Consider the following 25,844-nt stretch of genomic DNA (forward strand, 5'->3'; position numbering starts at 1 on the left):
ATGATTTACCAAATTGCATTACTTCAGGAACAAAAGTCAGATTATTTGCAGACGATTGCATAATATATAGAACAATAAAAACAACACAAGACACAGATATTTTACAAAGAGAATTAGATGAATTACAGAAATGGGAATCAAATTGGAGCATGTCTTTCCACCCAGAAAAAATGTCAGTTGTTAAGAGTAACAAAAAAACTAAAACAAATTAATTCCACATATCTTATTCAAGGCAAACCAGTAACACAGACTAAAAACGCAAAATACCTAGGTGTTATAATAAATGAAAAACTGTCATGGAATCCACATATTGATGAAACTACAAAAAAATCAAATAAAGCATTAGGATTTATTAAAAGAAATTTCTATAAATCAAATAAGAACATAAAACTAAAATGTTATTTAACCTTGGTTAGGCCAATAATAGAATATGCATCCTCTGTTTGGGACCCTTCAACTCAAGAAAACATTAAGAAACTAGAACAGACACAAAATAGAGCAGTGCGATTCATAACAAACGAATATTCACATTTGACTAGAGTAACACCTTTAGTAAAATCACTAAATTTAGAAAGCCTTCAGGACAGAAGGCTCAAAAGTAAAGTAGCAATAATACATAAAACACTGAACCATAATCTTCAAATACAAAAACAAAATTTAATAAAATACTCTGAAAGACACAAAGATAAAGGCACATTCCTCGTCCCATATGCTAGGACAAATTTTTACAAATACTCCTTCTTCCCTAGTGCTATTAGAGCATGGAATGGGTTGCCTGGGCTAGCCGGGAAAACCAGTGACTTGGCAGAATTTAAGTCATTGGTTAATATGCATGACTAAATGCATGACGCGTAGGACATAATCATCTTCTTTTTTGAAGTAACGTCTGTATTATATAAGATAAGATAAGCGTCTATCCATTCCATCTCTTATCGCCATCAGAAACGAGGACATAATTTCGTCGCTTTGTAATCATCGCTGATGAAAAATATGTGTTGCCTTCTTTACAGATTCGTGACTCTTTTGATTCGAAACACGCAAGATTTACTATCCTAGTTGAGTAGAAGAAACTTTGTGAACGACTTGTAAACTTCATTTTCGCCTCATCATTTTGAAAGATGAGTCCACAGTGATGCATAACTCAAATCGGTCAGAAAATGTTTACGGGTATAGGCCAAATATAGCTGCTTTCATTTCCCCAACAACTACAACAGTTTGAATCTGTGCATTTTACGATTTGAATAAAATACTGTGACAAGCGTAGGCCTTTGCGTTTGGCCTTCCATTCTTCATCTTTCGTAAGTCTAATCTACCTCATTATATATAATAAGCCCTGATCCTGGTGGCGGGATAAATTCAGCAATTGCCGAGTGTCCATTGATTATTACGTTTATTTACGCTGGGAAAACAGCAAGTAGGGCCTACTTCTTCAGCATATGTGAAATTTTGAAGTTTTAAATCTCTGTGTTCTAAAATATTTTTGACCGTTAAATCACACCGTTTCAACTGAAACTTCTGCTAAAAGAGAACGCAGACTAAAAATTATAATAATAAAAGATGTTTTAATTTTATTGAATAAATCAGGTAAGCAGTTGTTCTTTGAGGTAAGCAGTTGTTCTTTGAGGTAAGCAGTTGTTCTTTGAGGTAAGCAGTTGTTCTTTGAGGTAAGCAGTTGTTCTTTGAGGTAAGCAGTTGTTCTTTGTTGTTGTTTTGTTGCGTAACAAAAATCTTCAGACTCTCCTCCCCCTTTGAAACAAATCGTAACAAATGTGTAGCCTTATCATTAGTCCTTATATCTGATCGTGCCCTTAGCAACTCAAGGCTAGTACCAGTCAACGGTTGCTAGGCGACCATGTCTGTTAACAAAAAAAAATCTAGATGAAAGAGAGACAACAGATATACACAACCCGAGTTCTAAACATTTGAATGTATTTAACTACATATTGGTATGCCAATGCGATGTTCTTGAAGTAATGCTCACCAGAGTTAGGTCTTTGCTAAGTGCTAAAAGTGGAAAGGTGTTGGTGAATGTACAAAATATACAGGACCTATTAGAGCCATATTATAGCTCAAGCTGGAGCTCAGAAAACCCAGAGGCAACCTTGAGCCTGTGAAAAAAAAAGATTCTCCTGTACGCAACAGTTAAGACAGTTTGCCATTGTAGTCAAGATAGTGGGTTATTGCAGTCAAGGCAGTGGGTTATTCTATTGCAGTCAATTAAGGCAGTGGGTTGTTGCAGTCAAGATAGTGGGTTATTGCAGTCAAGGCAGTGGGTTATAGGCCTACTATTGCAGTCAATTAAGGCAGTGGGTTATTGCAGTCAAGGCAGTGGGTTATACTATTGCAGTCAATTAAGGCAGTGGGTTATTGCAGTCAAGGCAGTGGGCTATTGCAGTCAAGGCAGTGGGTTGTTGCAGTCAAGGCAGTGGGTTATTGCAGTCAAGGCAGTGGGTTATACTATTGCAGTCAAGATAGTGGGTTATTGCAGTCAAGGCAGTGGGTTATACTATTGCAGTCAATTAAGGCAGTGGGTTATTGCAGTCAAGGCAGTGGGTTATACTATTGCAGTCAATTAAGGCAGTGGGTTATTGCAGTCAAGGCAGTGGGCTATTGCAGTCAAGGCAGTGGGTTGTTGCAGTCAAGGCAGTGGGTTATTGCAGTCAAGGCAGTGGGTTATACTATTGCAGTCAAGATAGTGGGTTATTGCAGTCAAGGCAGTGGGTTATACTATTGCAGTCAATTAAGGCAGTGGGTTATTGCAGTCAAGGCAGTGGGCTATTGCAGTCAAGGCAGTGGGTTGTTGCAGTCAAGGCAGTGGGTTATTGCAGTCAAGGCAGTGGGTTATACTATTGCAGTCAAGATAGTGGGTTATTGCAGTCAAGGCAGTGGGTTATACTATTGCAGTCAATTAAGGCAGTGGGTTATTGCAGTCAAGGCAGTGGGTTGTTGCAGTCAAGGCAGTGGGTTATTGCAGTCAAGGCAGTGGGTTATACTATTGCAGTCAAGATAGTGGGTTATTGCAGTCAAGGCAGTGGGTTATACTATTGCAGTCAATTAAGGCAGTGGGTTATTGCAGTCAAGGCAGTGGGTTATACTATTGCAGTCAATTAAGGCAGTGGGTTATTGCAGTCAAGGCAGTGGGCTATTGCAGTCAAGGCAGTGGGTTGTTGCAGTCAAGGCAGTGGGTTATTGCAGTCAAGGCAGTGGGTTATACTATTGCAGTCAAGATAGTGGGTTATTGCAGTCAAGGCAGTGGGTTATACTATTGCAGTCAATTAAGGCAGTGGGTTATTGCAGTCAAGGCAGTGGGCTATTGCAGTCAAGGCAGTGGGTTGTTGCAGTCAAGGCAGTGGGTTATTGCAGTCAAGGCAGTGGGTTATACTATTGCAGTCAAGATAGTGGGTTATTGCAGTCAAGGCAGTGGGTTATACTATTGCAGTCAATTAAGGCAGTGGGTTATTGCAGTCAAGGCAGTGGGTTATACTATTGCAGTCAATTAAGGCAGTGGGTTATTGCAGTCAAGGCAGTGGGCTATTGCAGTCAAGGCAGTGGGTTGTTGCAGTCAAGGCAGTGGGTTATTGCAGTCAAGGCAGTGGGTTTATACTATTGCAGTCAAGGCAGTGGGTTATTGCAGTCAAGGCAGTGGGTTATACTATTGCAGTCAAGGCAGTGGGTTATACTATTGCAGTCAATTAAGGCAGTGGGTTATTGCAGTCAAGGCAGTGGGCTATTGCAGTCAAGGCAGTGGGTTGTTGCAGTCAAGGCAGTGGGTTATTGCAGTCAAGGCAGTGGGCGGGCTATTGTAGTCAAGGCAGTGGGCTATTGCAGTCAATGCAGTGGGCTATGCTATTACAGTCAAGGCAGAGGGTGAGTTATTACAGTCAAGGAAGTGGGCTATTGCAGTCAATGCAGTGGGCTATGCTATTAGAGACAAGGCAGTGGGCTTTTGCAGTCACGCCTGGTCGTGTTTTTTAAAGCTCTGTACTGTCGTCTGTAAGGTCAAGAGTCAGTGTTAATATTTAGTTGGGTTTTTTTAGCGGCCCCCGTAAGGGGAAAAAGCCGCTATTAGGTTTGTGCAAAATGTCCGTCTGTCCGTCTGTCCGTCTGTCACACTCAGATCTCGAAAACTAGAAGAGATATGAAAAATATTATTTCATCATTAAATCCGGCTTGAAAAGTTTAGGTGCAACGGCTACTTTTGGTTTTATAAAAGCAAACAGTTTAATTTATAAAATTAATTATGCAAGCGATTTTTTCATAAAAATACACCAATTCTAAAACAATTACGTAAATGTAAGGGAGGCAATGTTACAATATGCTAACAAAGATGGACAATTTTTGTGTATTTTCAGTATCACTAAGTCAAATATATTTTTAAAATGTACAACAAATACAAATAATAGTTAAAGACGTTTTTTCTGGTCAACTAGCTGCTAAAATTAAAAGAAAACATTTCTGTTTGTTTATAAAGGCTAATAATGCACTTTGTATGTAAATATCACGCACATTTTTTTAAATGGACTTTTTATGCAGCGATTTTCGTGCAGTAGCGTAACGTCGCAACATGATCAGGTGCTAAACCAATTCCTTAAACTTTTTTTAAAAATCAGATTTTATTTATTTTTTGTTTAGTGCCCCCATCCGAATAAAAGAAGCTTATTTTTGTGCGTTTTGTCTGTTGGTCGGTCTGTCCGTCACGATTAGATTTAAAAAACTAGAACTCTAAAAGCTATTGAAAATCTGATTTACCCTTTAATGTTCCTCCCATAACATCTCAATAGTTTTAAGTATCTAAAATTGATTGTTCCGGATTTTTTTGTGCAAAACTAATCAACGCCAACAAATGTTTGTTTGCTCTTCTAACTTATATTACATTCAATTTCCATGCTTAAACGTTGCAAAAACACATTATCAATAATATGTTGTTCCGTTTTTTATGTAAATAGCATATTAATGCTAAATCATAATCTCTATACTGACTTATATTTCATTAAGTGTAAAAATGTTCCGGATATTGTTTAATAAAACATGAATTATGCCTAATGATTGTTTGAAATCGCATAAGGCTTTTAAAAAAAGTAATTTACTAGAATTGATTACTGAAAATTACTTTTTAGACATTTAATTTTCTTGTAAAACATAACATAGAAGTTTTGTAATCGATAAAGAAAGTTCCGGATTTTGTTTCTTACAAATCGTCGCCAGAAATTTCCGAATTTATTTAAAAATCTACTAACGCCAAATAATTGTTTGAACTCCCTCTTCTAATTAATAAACAAATAATCTTCTCATTTACGAAATAATGTTTTTACGGATTTTTATGAAAAATATTTTAACTCACTACTCTCTTACAGTACATTTAACTTTCTACCTTAAACATTAAAATATCTAATTATCGTTAATATTATGTTCCGATTTTTAAGGAAAACAGAATCCAAACACCAAAGTAAGGTATGAAAATCTCTCCACGTGGCTGTAGTACATCTAATTTTTATACGAGACCATCCAAAAAATTTAATTAACGGTATTACATTTATCTGAAATTCTCTTTTTCTTTTACTATTTATACAAACATCCGGAACAATCTATTATATAAACTTTTCAATTGTGTTCATACCTAAAAATTATTGCGATGTTTTGAAACGTAAAATAAAGGTTAATCAATTTTTAATAACTTTTACTTGTTTTTTTATATCAAGATAACGGACAGACCGACTGACAGACAAAACGCAAAAACAATGTGGCTTTGATCCTTTTTAAATAATATCTATTAGAACTCAGTGCACCAATGTCTATGAACCCTCGTTAAATATCTCGTGTAAATAAAGACATTTTTTTTTATGGTACCGGTACTAGCCTATTGTGAGGTAATGGATTTTTTTTTCTTTGACGTCATATGAATGGACTCTTTAAATGTAATGTTAAAAGAACGCACTCGGTGCACCAATGTCTATTAACCCTCGAAAAAATTGCTTGTATTAATGAAAACATATTTTAGTCTAACTAAGCCGTGTGACGTAGTGTTTTTTTTTTCCTTTGACGTCACATGGAATGAATTCTTTAAATGAAATGCTAAAAGAACGCACTCGGTGCACCAATGTCTATGAACACTCGAGAAATGGCTCGTGTTGATAAAGGTGATTTTTAGTCTAGCTAGGCCTTGTGACGTAGTGTTTTTTTTTTCCTTTGACGTCATATGGAATGAATTCTTTAAATGAAATGCTAAAAGAACGCACTCGGTGCACCAATGTCTATGAATACTCGATAAAAGGCTCGTAATGATGAAGGCGATTTTTATTCTAGCTAGGCGTGTGACGTAGTGTTTTTTTTCCTTTGACGTCATATGGAATGAATTCTTTAAATGAAATGCTTAAAGAACGCACTCGGTGCACCAAAGTCTATGAACACTCGATAAATGGCTCTTATAGATGAAGGCGATTTTTAGTCTAGCTAGGCCGTGTGACGTAGTGTTTTTTTTTCCCTCTGACGTTATATGGAATTAATTCTTCAAATGAAATGAAAAAAGAACTCGGTATAGTAATGTTTATTGAGCCTCGTTATGTGACTCGCGTTTAAAAAAGGAATGATATCTTGATTTAGATCTAATCTAGATTTTTTAAACTAGATCTAGATTTTTATTACAGTATATCTAGATCTGGATTTATATTCTAATTAAAATTATTTTAGAGTCTAGATCTAGAATTTCTAGATCTAGTTTAGACTAAAATAGACTAGATTAAGATGTAGAATTTCAATTTCTAAACTTAAAGTGTAAAAAAAAAGTGTAGATTTTCATTTCCAAACGTTTTGATCAATATTGTAATGTTTTAATATACTAAAACTAATCTACTATTTTTTATTAAATTTAAATTTAAATTTACGGCAAATGAATCTTTGAAACATTATTACTTTTGACCATCGGATGGCTGCCTGGTCGTGCGGTTTGCGCGCTGGACTGTCGTTCAGATTTATGGATGGCCCAGGGTTCAAACCCTGCCCGCTCCCATCCCCCGTCGTCCTGCGGGAGGTTTGGACTAGGAAGTAATTATCTTTAACTCTGAAGGAACATCCGAAACGTGTAAAACATTTTACATCAAAATTAAATCACCTCTTGAATATTATTTGCGAATATGCAGATCCGACAGGGATCCGACTTCGACGGGGGCCGCCTCTGAGTTCGTGTAACACAAACTCTCTTTGTAATCTTGTTTAAGGATACCTCAGTTTTCGATTTAACATCAGTTGTCAAGCTTTCTAGATCTACATTAGCGAAAGCACAGTTACTTATAGGCCTACTCATGAATGAAAATAATTTACTGTCGAGCGCGGGGTAGTGGTCGCGGCGTAGTGAGGAATTGTAAAAAAGGGTCGCTGATCAAAAAAAGTTGAGAACCGCTGGTCGAGAGAAATAGACAGCAGTCTTGCTAACAATAACAGAGTTTTTGTGTTGTTTTTTTTTCGAATCCACTTAAGAGTAAGGCCTACTAACAAAAACCAATGTTTACAAAGCTGTAGACCTGGGTGCTTTAGAGAAGGCATCTAGATCTTTCTATGGCTCATTGAACACTTCCATCAAAGTCGATTCGCTCCTTGATGCCAAGACTACCTTACAAATAACCATGTTCTGCTTATGTCATGTAAGGACAGTATTGAACAGCTATTTACCATTAGACAGCTGGGTCAGACACTTATCCCACATGGGTGATGACTGCATGCTTTTTTTTTTTTTTTGGCGAGCTTAGAGGACAGGAGTTGCCCAGCGGAAGCGCTAAAAGATCCACTCGGGCGCCATTCTGCCCTTACTGGCATATATGAAAGTAGCTGGCAGCAGATTACCTCAGAAAGAGACAGTTGTAGAGCTCTCACGAAGGCCCCGGAACACATTTGAGGCCCTTCCAAAAAAAAAAAAAAAGCCTTGCCCAAGACAAGAGCTGAAAAGAAAATTTATATAGACCCCTGTGGACAACGGCTTTGTCTGCATTAAATGTGACAAAATATGTATTATAAGTCGCAACTGGGTTTGCACTCGTGAACTTGGAATCGAATACATTACCATTCATTCATGTATAAATTTATTTATTAAAGAATCTTCCCCTCGCTACTGAAAAGCTTGACAACTACAAAACAATTAAAGATAATGTGTATGTCTCTAAACCAGGGGTTCTCAACCTGTGGGTCGCGACCCCTTTGGGGGTCGATTGACCATTTGCCAGGGGTCGCCTAAGACCATCGAAAATATGGATTGTTATTGCCTACTCTTCTATTGCTGTATGTGTGTATCGAGGGGTGGGGTCGCGGCAGAATGGGGGGGGGGTTGTAAAAAGGGTCGCCGAGTTAAAAAGGTTGAGAACCGCTGATCTAAACCCAATACTGATACAGTATTTGTTGACAAACGCTTTATATTTCAAACAACTATTTGAAGCACAAACAACAGGACACCAACTTGTGATTCACACAAACTTTTATTGTTGCTACTTAATTGTGTAGATAGATTGATTTGATCAAATCCCACGGTATAGGAACAGAATTCTTAAAAACAAATGTCGTCAGCGAGTAATAGCATTGTGTACACATACAACAGACTGATCAGCAGCATGTACAAATATTAGATAGATACAGAACAACAGCTAGAAAATTACTTGTGAGAGTTCTTCCCAGGGCCGGATTTGGGTATGTGGAAGCCCCGGGGCAGAATTTTTGAGGAGGCCACGACACTTTTTCGAACGCTTTAATAAAATCTTCTTATTAATATACAAAAATTATAATATATATAAAAAAAAACTTGATATCCATTTTTATTTTTAACAATGCAATGTATTTGGTTTATCGGAAGTACATTACAAGAAAAAGAAAACACTACGAGAACACTATAGCTGGTACTTTTAGCCAATTGTAAGATTAAAAGTATTGTTGTTAAAAAAAAAAGTATACATACATTTTTTCTTTTGTGGAGCCCCTGGGCAGTAGCCCAGCCTGCCCTCCCTTAAATCCGGCCCTGGTTCTTTCACCAACTCACGAACTTACATTTAAGCATGCGCAGCTTATCATAGCAGGGTAGATTCATGCGCGTTCAATACAAACATTCGCACTGTTAGAAAACATTTTGTGCTAAGAAAACTGAACTTCCTAACACCTTTTTGTGGTGCTCAATTTGTAGGTGCACTGCTCCCATCAACATGAGGGAATACTGTCAATATTCTATTGTTTTAACAATGTTGCTATGAGTATGACCCACTTCCATCCCACACACACACACAATTAAATTATAGCTTTCACTACGAGGATAAGAGTGAATGTTGGGGTCAAAAGAAGGATAGGGAGAAGGAGAAAATTATTGGACTAGCTATTTATGCAGAGTCAAGAAAACCAGAAAACAAACACATAATTTTACAATAAAAAAAAAATTAATTACAGAACAGGATACTGGCGCAGTTTCCGTATTAATTAATTTTGAATTAACTGACATTGAAAATATCTTTCTGATAAACCAACTGTTTATTTAAATAAGTTTTATAGAATACACTAAACCCCATCAACTGAAAAATTTCAAGTATTTCAGGATTCAAAATAGTAACTAAAACTAAGAAAGCAAATAAAGTAAATTAATTTTTCCCTTTAAAACCCTAAAGGATTATGAAATGGAACTCAAGATTGTGTGGTCAGAGCTAATAATGTTAATTTGCCAAATGCAGAATTTAGTTTTACATTTCAGGTAAAACTGGCCGGTTTCTGGTTTAAATCAGGAACTATGAGATTTTAAGCCAGGATATTTAGGCTTCGTAGCCGAGCACTTTAACATGTGGACAACCCCCTTCCATAATAAAGAACTAAGTCTTTAATGTGCATCAACAATTTAAACTGTACTAATTATTGTGATGTCCTCTCCCTGAACAGACTAAAATTGATTTATCTTGAAATAACTTGTAGTTGTAAATGAAATAATGAAGTAGCATTCTGACAAATATTTAAGTTATCTTATCTTATATAATACAGACGTTACTTCAACAAAAGAAGAATGATTACGTCCTACGCGTCATGCATTTAGTCATGCATGTTAACCAATGACTTAAATTCTGCCAAGTCACTGGTTTTCCTGGCTAGCTCAGGCAACCCATTCCATGCTCTAATAGCACTAGGGAAGAAGGAGTATTTGTACAAATTTGTCCTAGCATATGGGACGAGGAATGTGCCTTTATCTTTGTGTCTTTCAGAGTATTTTATTTAGGGTTAGGGTATAAGTTATTATTGTATGTAATATCATGTTATGTGTATTGTATGATAATATGTCATGTGAATGTTATGATGGTATGTCCTATCATGTGAATGTTAGGATGGTATGATACATTTATGTCATGATGGTGGTTAAATAAGAATGAAAACAAAAAATCACTCTCATTTAACTAGAATACATATCAATGCAATCAATAACCAACATCTAGTAATAATTATTTCCGAATCCCCATTCTGCTTCATGCATCAAATTAAAACAAAACACACAAAAAACAACAACTAAACAATGCATCACTGTTTTATATTCTTTCCTTGTAACTAAAAACTCAACTTTGAAGACTTCTGGAGTACTATGGGCAAACATTACTAACAGTAGCCAGTTGGATTTACCAAGGGAGATAAACCACTCAAGGCACAGTGTTTAGGTGTATTGTTTTGTTACATTAGTAGATCCAGAATTTTGAGCTGACCAGATTTTGAAATAAGTTCCATATGAAAATGTTTACGGCATCTGAATGAAAGATTTGTCAGTAAGTGTATAGTTGGACCTTTTCTGGTGGTACATATTTAATATTATTTATAGTGATAATACTGGTAGAGCATTGTATGTTGATGGGTGTAAAGCTTAACACAGAGACTAGATACAGAGATGAGGAAAGCGCAGCTATAAATCATTTGGCTCCAGGAAGTTATGGAGGATGGTATGATTTATTTGCTTAGGATTGATGAACAGATGTTAGAGGGTGAATTTATGACTTTGGTCTCCTGTTTTGCCCCTTGTTGTCTAAGCAAGACCAAACTTATAGAAGGCTGAACACTGACCTGCAAGGCCACGACCTGTTGTTAGTTTAGACCAATAGCTTGTTGCCACATCATACAGACCTGTGAGCTATTGGTCTCAACTGCCCACAGGTTGTGGCGTTGCAGGTCAGTGCTTTGGCCTTCTTTAAGTCATGGTTATGTTTTGAGCCACATAACAATTCAAGCCATCTGACAGTCAACACACAAAAAGAGTTCAGAGCAAAAGAAATCACTACAAATGCTGCAATGCTGAAATCTGCTAGTGCCACAAATACAAGGGAGGTAAGACTTAATTTATTATAGCTTTTATATAGCGCTACTTTCATGCTTATAGCATGCTCAGAGCGCTTTTGGTCCAATCTCATTTGTGGACCAGTGGGGGGGGGGGGGGGGTATCTAGGAGTTGGTTTTCCGTGCTGCCTTTAGGCGGTCAGTAAACACAACTCTGCCCGAGTCGGGTGTCGAACCTCGAGCCCCCTTCTAGGTAGCCAAGCCAAGCCTCTCGACCACGCTTCCCACCAGTATTAAGTAAATATAAAGCAGCTAAAAAAAAATTGTTAGAAAATAACTAGAAGGAGGGGTGAATTTAAAAAGCCAACTGCCCAGCAAAAAAAAAAAAAAAAAAGACGGCTAGATGAAGGAGTAGGAGGGGTGAATTTGAACGGAATAAAGACGTCTTGAAATAAAAAACATAACGTGGTCGTCACCAGCCGAACAAAGCACAACTTTAGATGATTGAATCATGTACATTGCAACATATTATGCGGTGTCAATAATTCCAAAAAAATAACAGCTGAAACAGTGAAGTCACCAAAATATTTTCTAGTAATATTCCAAAAAAAAATGTAACATTGTCAAAGAAGTCAACCATACAGCCAATAAAATTATGTTTGGACAAAAATGTAGTGTATTTTTTATATTTTTATATTGATATTTTTAAGTTGTAAAAATATTCACAAGAAATTTTATTGTCAATAAAAATATTTTTATGTCATTCATCACATGCATAAAAATAATATAAATTCATTGTAAGTAAAATAACAAAAAAATTAAGAGATTTGCTGGTGGGATTTAAGGTGTCAGAAGATGTTTCAACTATTTTTAACCAGTGGTCATAACATAAAGATGTAGTACACCCAGCACAATGTATAAAGACTAACAAAATTAAATAGACCCAGAGCTAAAAAAAAAATCCTTCCTCATGATAAGCTGGCATATTATCTGCCTTACTCTCTGATAAGTACCACTTTAAAATAATAATTTTAGCCTACTTTTAAAGAAAGTTACTTCACATGGTATTTTGTGATTAAATTACCTATCTAATTTTCATTCATTATAGGATGATTATATGAGAATGCTTTATGTTTTAAATGCCCCGCATTTACCACTTTAAAATAATAATTTTAGCCTACTTTTAAAGAAAGTTACTTCACATGGTATTCTGTAATTAAATCACCTATCTAATTTTCATTCATTATAGGATGATTATATGAGAATGCTTTATGTTTTAAATGCCCCGCATTTACCACTTTAAAATAATAATTTTAGCCTACTTTTAAAGAAAGTTACTTCACATGGTATTCTGTGATTAAATCACCTATCTAATTTTCATTCATTATAGGATGATTATATGAGAATGCTTTATGTTTTAAATGCCCCGCATTTCAAACATATAAAAATAATGTGTATATAAATCAAAACATATATGCATGGCATATTTACAATATCAACATACATTTGCAGTGTGGGAGCGTCAAGAATCAGCAAACAGTCTTAAAACAATTTATATATAAAAACATTCCAGTAGCATGTATAAATTGACATAAAAACCTTTACAACATTAACATAAATCTTTCTCGAAATGGAACAAAAGAAAAAAAAAACAGTCTCATAAAAATGTAGAAACTATTGACATATCTTGTGGTTCATGCGAAATATAATGACCATAATAACCTAAAACAATGCACCTACAAGTGTTATTATATACAATATTTTGCCTGCCAAGGCGAATTGACTGATTTGACTATACTAAACATGACTCACTATAAGAATGTCCTCTTTGCAACATCTCTAACATTCATTATGTGCACTGGCACAGCTGTATGTAAAAAGTAATTCAGATTTTTTAAAAAATCCTCATAATAAATTTCTAATGGGATTCAATAAAGAAGAGATATTCTTTTACATGGTGAAGGTCTTCGTCAGTATAACAAAAAATGCATTTCTACAGTAGTGTAGCTAGTGATCTGGGGGGGGGGGGGGGGCTTGACCTTTTTCAGGGGCCCATGCATTTTGACATTCGACTTCACAACATGAGATAATGTACTTTATAAATATACAAGTCTAAATTCCAATAGGTACAGTATATAAGTACAATTTTTAAAAATTAAATTTAAAAAAAAATAAATTTAGGACACTCATTTGGGAGACCCCCCTCAAGTGGGGCTTGACCTTTTTAGGGGCCCTTGCATTTTAACATTCGACATCATGACTTGAGATAATGTACTTTATAAATATATAAGTCTAAATTACAAATTGGTATAGTAAAATTAAAAAAAACAACATATTTAAAAAAAAAAAAAAATTAGGACATTGACATTCATTTGGAGCCCTCCTCAAGTGGGGGCCTGAGGGGACTTTTGAATTTGAACCCCCCCCCCCCCCCCCCCAACCTAGCTACGCCACTGCTTTTCTATTTTAATACCTTTGTTTTATAAGACAGATCTCTTCAAATGTTACGTTATCATCACAAAGCCCTCTCTACTACAAGCAAGTAAAAGTCATCCATAAAAATTGTAAATATAAATCTGTGTTGAATATAATAGTAAAACATAAACAATGTAGGAAAAATCAAAATCCTGAACACAAACAAGGGGAGATGACACAACTTGTAAGAAGAATCAACAGCATTATGAACATCAAGAGTTACTGACCTTGGCCTCATATTAAATCAATACATTCTGATCAACATGTTCAGCTGAGAAAGGCACTTCACTAACTTACAAAGTAACAAAACGAGATAATTTAACTTCAGTTACATTGCATACTTGCAATCAAATTCAAATTCATTCCCATGCAATGCATAAACAAGAAACAAAACAAGATTAATTACAGCCCCACTGCTCAGTTTTCATCAATGAACTATAATAATGTTCTTATTACTAAAACTAATTAAAAGTTCTTCAATGTTCACAACAAACTTTAAGGTGTCCCATTAGCGTATGTCCGGACTATCTTGCTTTGGTCTCTACTTAGACGTTTTCCTATCGTCTCGACTTTGAAGCCCATGTCCAGGAGTTTCTGGTGATTTAGAATTAATCGGCCATCAAATATGAAGGCTGGCTTCAACATCTTGTTGTAGATTCTTTGATAGTCTAATGTCTGTGAAATACAAACTATGTATTAATACATTAAATATGCTGATAGACATTTTAGTTTGTCATTTTAGCTCTCGTGTTTATGTTTGTAATGTTATCAAAGCGCCTTGAGCCTATATTTTGTTTGTTAACAGCGCTTTATAAATAAAATTATTATTATTATTCTAAATTTTAAGGCATTAGTAGTACATAAAGCAAATTTCTTAGTCAAAAGGCTAAGACAAATCAAGAGATGTGGTGGTCGAGTGCTCAAGTGCTGAAGGATCTGAAGTTTGAATCCTGGTGAAGATGTTGGATTTTTAGGATGCCCCAAGCCTAACTGGTGCCTGAAATACATTGGGAAAGTAACCGCGGTTGGTCATTTTGCTGGACACACCCTCGTAAACTGTTGGCCATAGTAACAGATGAGCTTATATCATCTGCCACTATAGATTATAAGGTCTGAAAAGGGCTTTAGCACTCCCTTTTAAGCTTAAATATTGTCCAATATCACCTTCTGAGTCTAGAGGTGCTATACATTGAATCAGGAATGACTTTAAAGTGGCTATTTGTTCTGCGCATGTCCTTTGTTATACAGTACATATGTACCATCTGACTTTTTACCATTCTATTCCTGACATGACCACTGACCTGAAACTCATCCCACTCTGTACATATAACTAGAGCATGACTTCCTTCAGCAGCTTCATAGGCGTCTGAACATATAGAGACTAGTTCATGAACTGAGGATATAAATAACAATAGATACAATAGAGACACATCTGAACATATGGAGACTAGCTCTTGAACTGAGGATATAAATAACAATAGAGACACATCTGAACATATGGAGACTAGCTCTTGAACTGAGGATATAAATAACAATAGAGACACATCTGAACATATGGAGATTAGCTCTTGAACTAAGGATATAAATAACAATAGAGACAATAGATACGAATGTATAGTACTTCTACTATTCTAAAGAAATGCCCAAAACTTATTAAATAGGCAAAAAAAAACATGAATAAAATCTTAAAACCACTGAATTATATAAAATAAGAAAGTTTAAAAAAATAAAATAAACATTCATGTAAATACCTTTTTCTGGTTGGTCAGTGATTTCAGCAGAAGTTAAGTCACTGTGAAAAAATTCAAAGCATCAATGTGATTGAAAAGTTATATAAAAAATATTGAAAGGATACATAAAAGTTGACACTAGTAGACATGTCTTAGTAGACTTTTTCATAGATATTCATCTTCCCTTCTTATATATACCACTAGCCAGATATGACCCATGGCCTGCGGGTCTTAGTTTGGGTATTACTGATTTACTGGATTGAATTTAAACCTGACAAACTTGGAGAATGTTCCTTTCACAATTTTTTAAAATTTTGACACGAAAATGAAAGTAGAGTATGACAATAGGTTTACAAATTCAGCAGACATATTTATATCAAATATTTAATACTGTGAAAACGGGTTTACCCAATTTGTTAAAAGGTTTTGTTTTTAATAGAGATACAATTAGGTACTCTGTCTATTTTGAGGGCCCTTCAGTTGTGGGATCGGCATTAAACATGCACTATGGTCTCAGCCATGATCTAAGGAACATTTACACCAAGTTTTATCAAGATGGTCTAACGCTGTGGTTTTCATTTGAAATAGTAAAATAATATTTCAGTAAATTTTTAAAACTAAAGGTTGAGAATACCTTAAAACAAGACATTTGACGAACAAATTTGTTTTCATCATTATGCTTAATATGTACAGGAAAAAGATGTGTCGAAGATTATTGATTTATTCTACATTTGTTTTGAAACAATTTTTGAGTCTTAATGTCCTATTTTTGTTTACATAATTCACAAAGCATATTTTGTGTATTCAAAAAGATAAAAACCAAACCTAATAATTTGATCTTCTGGAACTTTAGGGTCATAGATGCGAATATTTGCTCCTTCCTCCAGGAGATACTTGGAGACATAGATTGCTGCAGACTCCCTGAAGAAAGAAGAACATAACAACTGAGAAACACTTTCCATAGAGTTCAATGTCTGTTTCCAAGCTAAACTTCTTAACTCTATCAGTCCGGCGTTACTCTCAGCGAGTAAGTTTGCTAGCGCTGGTGAGTGCGGCATTACTCTCAGTGAGTAACTTGGTTTATAATTTATTTCACTATCTTTTTTATGTTAAACTTTTTATTTCTCTCTTTTTTTTTAACTTCATTGTCATTGTTCTTTATTTTGATAGTAAATTCCATGCATTACAAAAATTTTTTAAAAAAAAAGATAACATTATGTTAATGGTTCCTCTTTTTTACTTTATTTCCCGGGACCCGAAAAATGTAAATAATTCAATTTCTTAATGCATTTGTTCATCTTTTAAGAAATTTAAAGTGATTAAATGTGTTTATTATTGTGATTTTTTAATATTTATAGATTAAATGTTTAATTAAAAGGTTAAATCCTTCAGTATATCGATTTTTTAATGAATTTTAAAAATATTTTATTTTTTTGTACTCAGTTTAAAATTAATAAAACAATATTTTGTTTGAATAATTTATTTGATTTACTATACTTTTGTAGCCCATTCATTTTCCTTTAAAATAAAATCGAATATGTTAGATTATTGAATAAAATATAAAAGTTATAGCAAAAAAATTTGCACTGAAAGAGTTAATGTCTGGATAGCTTGGGGCAGGAGTATAAAGCTTCTTAAACTTACTAAGTCCACATCACAAATGAAGAGATTAGAAAGAGAATGGGGTGTCTGGATGATCATTGTTTAAATGTACTTAAAAACAAAAGTGAACGACCTGAATTCAAACTTGTGGGCTAAATCCTGATCAGGCATCTCAAGCCAATATGGTAGCCACTCTACTAGCAAAGGGTCTATGAACATGGAAGATTGTAGAGTTATCTATTTTTTTCTATTTCCTGTTTGTGTTCACTACACCTCAGACGACAATCTATAAAGGGGACTAATTAAGCTTATACCATCACTTCAGTCAAGTACAATTTCTTTCCCTTGTTATAGATACCAAACAAAATAATTTATTCCCAAATGTTAATTAACTAATTCATTACTTTTAAAAAATTGTTCCTTGTGTTGTCAGGTAAAGGAAATAATTGTGCAAAATTTCAGCTTGATCCAAGAATGGGAGTAAAAAAAAAGCGTGAACAAACTTTTGGCTAGACAGACAGACAGACATGGTGAGTTGAAATAAGCTTTGTAAAACTATATTGAGTGACCCAACTTATTCTCAATGGAGAGAACTACTTTTACCTTGTATCACCAGTGTCCTTTTTGAATGCAAAGCCCAGGATGGCAATACGTTTACTTGTGACAGTGTTGAACAGACTGTCCACTATCCTTTTTGTAAAACGTTTTCTCTGGTAATCATTAATGTCTATCACCTGACCAGGGATAAGAGAAATAGGGTAGAAAAATAAAATAAATAAATGATTTGTACAAAATCCCTAAATCAATCTCTACAGCCTTCAAAAGAAGTCACATGAATCTATTAAATGTCAGGCAAGAGATACTCTCCCTTGCTGAATAATAAATCAATAAAAAGACAGTGAGAGCATCAAGAGATCAAACCACACAAGTGACAGTCCACATTTTGACTGACCTAACTTAGGAGACAGTATATTCTACCCTAGAGCCCAGAGATGCTGTTTTTTTCTTTCCTACTAGACACAAGTGTAATTCATTTAAACCAGGGGTTCTCAACCTGTGGTTCACGACCCACTTGGGGGTCGCTTGACAATTTGCCAGGGGTCGCCTAAGACCATCGAAAAAATGGATTGTTTTTTGTCCATTCTTCTATTGCTGTGTGTGTGAGCAGGGGAGGGGGTCGCAGCAGAGCTGGGGATTGTAAAAAGGGTCGCCGAGCTTAAAAGGTTGAGAACCGCTGATTTAAACATTACTTAATTATATTTTCTTAACACACCCAAAGTAGGGAAAGACACTGAAAAACAAACATCTATAAAATATAAACCATTGTCTTTGATTCTGAAGGTTAAGGATGAGTGCAGTATTTCAAATGATCTTCCAAACCGAGCTGCGACCTGAATATTTTGCCACGCCTAAAGCAGACAAAGCCATGGTCTGCAAAAGGGGGGTGGGGGCTATTTATGATTTCTTTTCATCTTCTGTCCCTATCTTCCTCAAAGGGGTTTTATTTGGGACTCAAATGTATGCCCCGTGAGAGCTCTCCATATAAGGTGAATATAAAAACTGAGCTAGTGTAATGCTGACAATGCTTATAAAGAAAAAAAAAACATAGCTACAATACATTACTTTTATAATTAAGTTACAAAAAAAAAAAAGTATGTGGCAAGCAGAAAGGGAGGGTGAACAAAATCAATACCAGATAGAGACACAATAAAAATCTACACGATGGCTAGGATATCCAACCAACCTGTTGCCAGTAGGCTGCCACCTCGGGTAAATTTAAACACTCACACAAATATACCATGTTGAGCACATCTTTCTGAAAGCAGCTTCCCCCAAAACCTGCGGAAGTACAAGGTTCACATTTTAACATCAGAAATACGTGAGCCTGTATCATCATACATTTCAGAGATGTATAGTGATATGTACCATTCTTTTACACAAGAAATAAGAAAATTTATATTTTATATGAGCCAAAGTAAAGGAGAGTTCCCCTTAATACCTTGTGATCTATGAGGGTAGATGAAAAAAAAACTGTGTGGCTAGCAGAACCAATAATAACACTTATGTCCTCAATGTATGTTAGGGTGTATGTTAGGTGCCTCGATGTATGTTAGGTGCCTCGATGCATGTTAGGTGCCTCGATGTATGTTAGGTGCCTCGATGTATGTTAGGTGCCTCGATGTATGTTAGGTGCCTCAATGTATGTTAGGTACCTCGATGTATGTTAGGTGCCTCGATGTATTTAGTTGCCTCGATGCATGTTAGTTGCCTCGATGAATGTTAGGTGCCTAATGTATGTTAGGTGCCTAATGTATGTTAGGTGCCTCGATGTATGTTAGGTGCCTTGATGCATTTAGGTGCCTCGATGCATGTTAGGTGCCTCGATGCATGTAAGGTGCCTCAATGTATGTTAGGTGCCTCAATGAATGTTAGGTGCCTCAAAGTATGTTAGGTGCCTCAATGTATGTTAGGTGCCTGTTAAAGTTCGGTTAAAGTTGGGTGGCAGCATGTAAAGTCTAGATGCGACTAAATGGCACCCAACGGCATTGGATTATCTGGGCCATCAGGTGTCACCTAGCAAACACAGAGCACTGTTGTGCATGTAGAGTTCACTGGTCATCCACTGCCCCCCCCCCCCCCCCCAAACCAGATCCAGTAGTCTGGACCTTGTTCTCCCACTGGAAGCAGCTGGCAAAGGACAAGAAAGTGACACAGCACAAATTTTCCTCACTTTAATCAATTTTCATCCCACAAGTCATCTCATTTCATCTCCCTGTTGGATGGGCTCACTGCGTCACCAGGATTTGAATTCAGGACCCCTGGGTTCAAAAGACAAGCACTTTACCACTAGGCCATCACACCCTCTCATATGCTATTTCAAAAAGTTTCTGGAAAGAATTGTATTCGAAACTTTTTTGAAGAGAGCGTGTCAAAGTCTTCAATTTTTTTTTTTAAAACAGTATCTGTAAAAGTTACCCTGTTTTTGTTTTCATTATAAATAGATTCCACTATAAGCTTACCAACACAAATCTCCCTCCATTCAACCAATTTCGTCCCACAAGCCACAACCTCATCTCCCATCTCTCTTCACCAGGCCACCACGCTCCAATAAATTATTTTAAAAACTTTAGGGAAAGCATTTCATTTAAAACTTTCAATTTGTTTTTTTCAAACAGTATTTGTAAAAAGACACCCTGTTTATGTTTTCATTGTAACTAGATTCCACTATGAGCTTACCAACACTAGCTTTTAAAAACTTTGGCCCAATCCTTGAGTCTGTCCCTACAGCGTGAGCCACCTCCTCGACATCGGCTCCTGTTGCTTCACAGATAGCAGACATGGCGTTGATGCTGGAGATTCTTTGAGCAAGAAATGCATTGGCAGCCTGAGTAATACCAACAATAGTCAAATGAGTTGAAAACAGTAATCAAATCAAATTGTATAGACCTGAGCTATGTAGAAAGAAATGACCATGCCAAACAAACTGGACAGTGATGAATTCCTCCCCCGCAAAGAGCAATCTACATTCTTCCAACTAAGAACAGGACACACACCTCTGTTAAATTAACCACCTTAACAAAATTAATCCCACAAAATTCCCCTTTTGTAGACACTGTGCCACCCTGAGACACCGTAAACCATAGCCTCTTTAAATGCCCCATCCTAATCCACCTTAAGCAGACTGTACTACCACTCCAGCCCAACATAACCAACACCCTGTACAGCAGTACTGAACAACTGAAGAAAACAGCACACTTTTTTTCCTTGGCACAGTCTGCAAAAGACCTCACAGCTCAGCAGCAAAAAGCAGGCTAGAAGAAGAAGAAGAAAAAGAAGAAGAAGAATAGACTTAGAATCACATATAACTGCAAAGTATCTTCAACACTGTAGTATATAAAAGGAAGGCTGTGCATTGCCAGAGTTCATGGCGATCTGAAATAGACACAAGAGATTTAAAGATACTCTAAAAAAATCCCTAAAGGCACGGAGCTTTGAGTTTTGGTGTTTCAAGCTATGAGGCAGAGAGAATAGCTATCAGTAAAGAACAATTAAGCAAACTTTGAGCAAAAAAAAAGTCAATACTGCAACAGACCCAACCACTCTTCTTATCTATCTTGTCTTGTGCGTGGTCAGCTTTTGAAAGATTGAGCTATAGGGCTCATCTTCTACCACATAATACATAAAATGCTAAACGGTAGCTTGACCTAATAGTAGGCTAATAGCAGTGGGATGTTCAAACAATACTCTACTCTCAGAGTTGACCAAATAAAAATAAAAAGGCAGGAAAATTGATGGACAAACTTAAAAAAAACAAAACATCATTCAGATCACAAAGGACATGTGTTAAAAAAAAAAAAGAATAAATTATTTTTAAAAAATTGTAAATAATGACAAGTACATTTTAAAATGTCAAACTAGATCTAGGTGGTTTCATTTTGGACCTACCAATTTGGACAACTCAGAGGACCAGGTGTTCATGGTGATGATGTTCTGTGAGGGCACCCAGTGTCTGTACACCCAGGACAAGCCCTCCATGGCCTCGACACCTTCCACACTTTGGTCACCACCTATGAGCACACGGTCTGGTTTTAATAGGTCAGCAATAGCCGTGCCTTCTGCTAGAAACTCCGGGTTGGATAACACCTGGGAAAGAGTAAACATAAAATATTTTCTTTATTGATAATTTAAAGATTTAAAGAAAAAAAGATTCATTTTCATCTGATTCACTCACCTGATCTCATCTGATTTACTCATCTGATTCACTCACTGATCTCATCTGATTCATGCACCTGATCTCATCTGACTCACTCACCAGATCTCCTCTGATTCATTAAGCTGATTCACTCACCTGATATTTAACTCCAGGTTTTACATTGGCTGACAAAATATTAGCGATACTTTCAGCAGCTTTCACAGGGACTGTACTCTTCTCCACCACAATCTTAGAGTTCTGTGCCACTTCTGCTATTCTCCTGGCAGCAGATTCAATGTACTTCAAGTCTGCTGCCCTTCCCTTTTCAACAGAAGATAAAAATGTTACATTCATTTAAAGTGCAATTCAGTTTTTCTCATTTCTAAGAGTGAAACCAGCAAAATATTGTCTGGAAAGGTGAAGTTTTTTTTTGTTTTTTTTTTGTTAATTAGAAAGAAAAAGAAACTAGATTTTAAAGATATACTTTTCAAAAAGAAGTATGACCAGATAAGCCATTAAATCTAGAGCCTACAATGTGACACTTCTCATCCAGTATGACAATCCTCCACTCTGTACTACTCTATTAAGATCCTCATGGTGCTAAGCTGTGAGTCTTGGAGTCACGAGATATGAAGCAAGAAGAGTGGCCAGCGTGAATGAGCGCTGAACCAACAAAAAGCTGAGAGAAGAAGCAGGCCTATCTGCAACTGACCAAACCAACCCATGCCACATATGTGGCGGCTTTTTAAAGCGAGGATTGGACTTTACAGTCATCTTTGAGTTCATAGGATATGAGAAATGTGCTCATCTTCGATCACGAAGGAGGAGCTATATATTACAATCTTTAACGTTTAGTTACAGCAAAGCCTCAGTCTAAAGCCTCACTTTTCCCAGTCCAAATGTTTTTGTGGGTGTGTTCACACATATGAAGATGAGCTCCGCCTCCCTGATCCCTTTGTCTACATCTGTGGAGAAGAAGAGATTCTTGCCTCGACAGGATTTCACTACTTCATCCAGCTGGGGCTGTAACAAATGTATGCAAAATTCATTTACCATGATTAAAATTGTTCATTTTAGATAGAAACCTGAACCTAATATTGTCATTTTAGTTTCACAAAAAGTAAACCAACAATTTCACTCAAGATAAACAAAATAAAGTACCAGTGATAAATTTATTTAGAACTGTAGTTGTTCTTATTGTTAAACATTATGCTAAATTTAAATCAATGTCCTATTTATAAAATATTCAACTTTTATTAATTCTAAATATAATTTTTTTTTTTGGTCTCAATTTTTTTTATTACATTGCTTCACAAGATGCATCATTGAAAAAGAAAAGGTTATCTTAGAGATTATCAATACTCAAAGAGACAAAGGGATAAAGAAAAAACTATTTATTCGTCCATATCGTGTTTAAGAACTTTTTCTTTCCTTAAAGTATGGACTGGGTTATAGCCTGAATGGACCAGAGAAACAACAAAAGAAATGAAATTTTGGAGTTTAGTTCTCTAACTGGTAGGAAATTGAAATCTCTGACAAATTTTGCTAGGCAAGACCTCTTCTAGAGCCAAAACAAATTTTAAAATGAAAATTATTGTAAGGCAATGTTTGGCAGTCCCACTTCCTCTCCAATCAAACAGGCATGTAATACATGTTTCTTTAACAGGCACCTCCAGATATTCCTTTTAGTAAACTTCACATAGATTATAGGAGCTCAGGTTTCAATCTTAATAGTTTCTATTACAGGCGTCTTTGAGTTTGCTTTAGCCACACTTATTGTTTGTTCATTTGTTTTACATGTATCAAGTGTTCTTTTAGAAATGAACATTATTACTTCTTAGTTCAAACCTTCCACAGAACCATGGTGGTTGGTGGCCAGAAGGGTTCAAACCTGAGAAAATCAAGGGACAGCCTAGAGCTTGTACCACAGGACCAAGCAGCTATCCACAATAAAAAAAGTTTCCCTTTCAGACCTTGCGATCTATAGGGCAGATGATGTAAAGGTCATCTGTTTCTGTGGCCCATGGTTAATGAGGGTGTCATGTGGCCAGCACAACGACTAACCGACTTTACTTACTACTGATTGGACATGAGGTGGTCCGAAAAGATATTTACTGATAATTATTTGTAATGGAAAATATTTTTTTCTAATTTTAAAAGAATACATTCATATTTTAACAAGAAAAACAACATATAAAATACTTGTCAGGCTGTTGTCAGGTAAAAGAAATAATTGTGCAATGTTTCAGCTTGATTCGAGATTGGGTGTCAGAGAAATAAGGTGTACAAACTTTTTACCAGACAGAAAGACATAGTGAGTTGATATATAGGCTTTGTAAAAAGGGTTGTACCTTCAAACCCAAGGCAATTTGTGACGCTACACAAGGTCAATTTCTGTTTAGACAGCACTTCCCCATAGGACAAAGCAATGAAAGGTCTCTCTATAAACAACTGTCATCTCAATTACAACTATACCAACAGAGCCTCAAGTTTATAATTGGAGTTCAAAGGTCAAAGATGAGGTGACTAAAGGTCAGAGGTTATCATGAAGCACTCACCTCAAATATAGGCAACTTGTCAGAGTTCCACTGGGCAATCCTCTCTGTACTTTGGTCCACTACTGTGACTGTCAAGTTGGGGCACTTATGGGCAATGACTGCACAGGATGGACCTCCCACGTAGCCAGCTCCTATACAGCAAACCTTTGTAATGGTCATGTTCCACTCTCTAAGAGACAAAATAAAGGGAAATGTGAAAAACACATGATTGAAGTGAGGATTGTTAGGAGAAACACATGATTGAAGTGTAGGATTGTTAATAGAAACATGTGATTGAAGTGTAGGAATGTTAAGAGAAACACATGATTGAAGTGTAGGATTGTTAATAGAAACATATGATTGAAGTGTAGGAATGCTAAGTAAAAGTAAAGGCGGTTGGTCGTTGTGCTGGCCACAGGACACCCTTGTTAACCGTAGGCCACAGAAACAGATGACCTTTACATCATTTGCCCTAATGATCACAAGGTCTGAAATGGAAACTTACTTACTTACAAGAAAAATATTTAAAAAATTACTTAAAAAACAACAACAAAGCTTATACTAAGCGTAGTTGTATCAATTAGTTTGGTTCAGTCATGTCATTCAATTTTATAATAGATTTAGATAACCAATAACAAATCTGTGCGATTAGAAATATTTTTACCAATTGTTTTTGTTTCGTGTAATTGTATGCTGATAGCTTTCACAATACACTATGATCCTATCACCAGTTGGAAAGGGTTAGGGAGAGAAAGAAGGGTGTATCTGAGTGATCGCTTTTTAAATGCATTTATATAAAAACAAAAAAAGGCGAACGACCTCAACTCGAACTCGAGAGCTAAAGCCTCCTTAGGCCAATCCACTAACTTCTAAGCTAGCCAATCGCTTGTGAAAACAAAAGGTTTTGGTAATCTACTGTTAGCTTCAAACTTTAAAGCGGCGACCTACAAAGAATACTAATTCCACTTATACCACCTTATCAGTCAAGTACAATTTCTTTCCCTTGTACAAAATACCAAATAAGATAATTAATTACCACTATTTAATTATATAATTGGCTTTTTTTTTGTGTTGTTAGGTAAAATAAATAATTGTCCAAAATTTCAGCTTGATCCGAGATTGAGTGTGGGAGAGATAACGTGAATGGGTGTATAATTGGGCCTATAGGTCATACCACAGACGTGCGCGTCACACCTGGACACAAATAATAAGACAATGATTAGGAAGGAAGGTGTAAGCATGCTTGCATATTTTAATTAGGATTCATATTTCAGGACAACTCGAACTGTAGACACGATTAGGTCTATAATTAGAACAAGTTGTTTACAGACTCCGCCCCGCCGTTCCCCTAAGTTTAATAACATTACTATTATAACACCCCCCACCCCCCCCCCCCAGAAAAGGAGACGGGGGGGGGGCAGCCCCGCACGCAGACAGTCCAGCAGTACCGGGATTCGCAGAGTCAGTTCAGCAGTAAATATTATCACACCAAGTCAGCCAAGCGGACCAGAGTTACGGTTCGTTGCCGTTGAGTGGACGCATAAC

At 36.1% G+C, this 25,844-nt stretch overlaps 1 protein-coding gene across 4 annotated transcripts in view; it reads right to left on the bottom strand.

The window, feature by feature from the left end:
• Positions 1–8,443: 8,443 nt before the first annotated feature.
• The window catches only part of LOC106072969 (UDP-glucose 6-dehydrogenase-like), a 58,166-nt gene continuing 40,765 nt past the window's right edge, over positions 8,444–25,844 (bottom strand). For all 4 annotated transcript variants that reach the window (XM_056037909.1, XM_056037907.1, XM_056037906.1 and 1 more), the window contains 11 exons: positions 24,321–24,489; positions 22,648–22,785; positions 21,919–22,083; positions 21,516–21,713; positions 20,307–20,454; positions 18,814–18,908; positions 17,673–17,803; positions 16,293–16,388; positions 15,489–15,529; positions 15,039–15,130; positions 8,444–14,412 (listed from right to left, as the gene is read on the bottom strand). In XM_056037909.1, coding sequence (XP_055893884.1) covers positions 14,233–14,412; positions 15,039–15,130; positions 15,489–15,529; positions 16,293–16,388; positions 17,673–17,803; positions 18,814–18,908; positions 20,307–20,454; positions 21,516–21,713; positions 21,919–22,083; positions 22,648–22,785; positions 24,321–24,479 — 1,443 coding nt within the window. In that variant the 5' untranslated portion in view covers positions 24,480–24,489 and the 3' untranslated portion in view covers positions 8,444–14,232. The remainder of the gene's footprint in view (positions 14,413–15,038; positions 15,131–15,488; positions 15,530–16,292; positions 16,389–17,672; positions 17,804–18,813; positions 18,909–20,306; positions 20,455–21,515; positions 21,714–21,918; positions 22,084–22,647; positions 22,786–24,320; positions 24,490–25,844) is intronic.

The sequence above is a fragment of the Biomphalaria glabrata genome, chromosome 8 (genome assembly GCF_947242115.1).
Source record: "Biomphalaria glabrata chromosome 8, xgBioGlab47.1, whole genome shotgun sequence".
NCBI lineage: Eukaryota > Metazoa > Mollusca > Gastropoda > Planorbidae > Biomphalaria > Biomphalaria glabrata.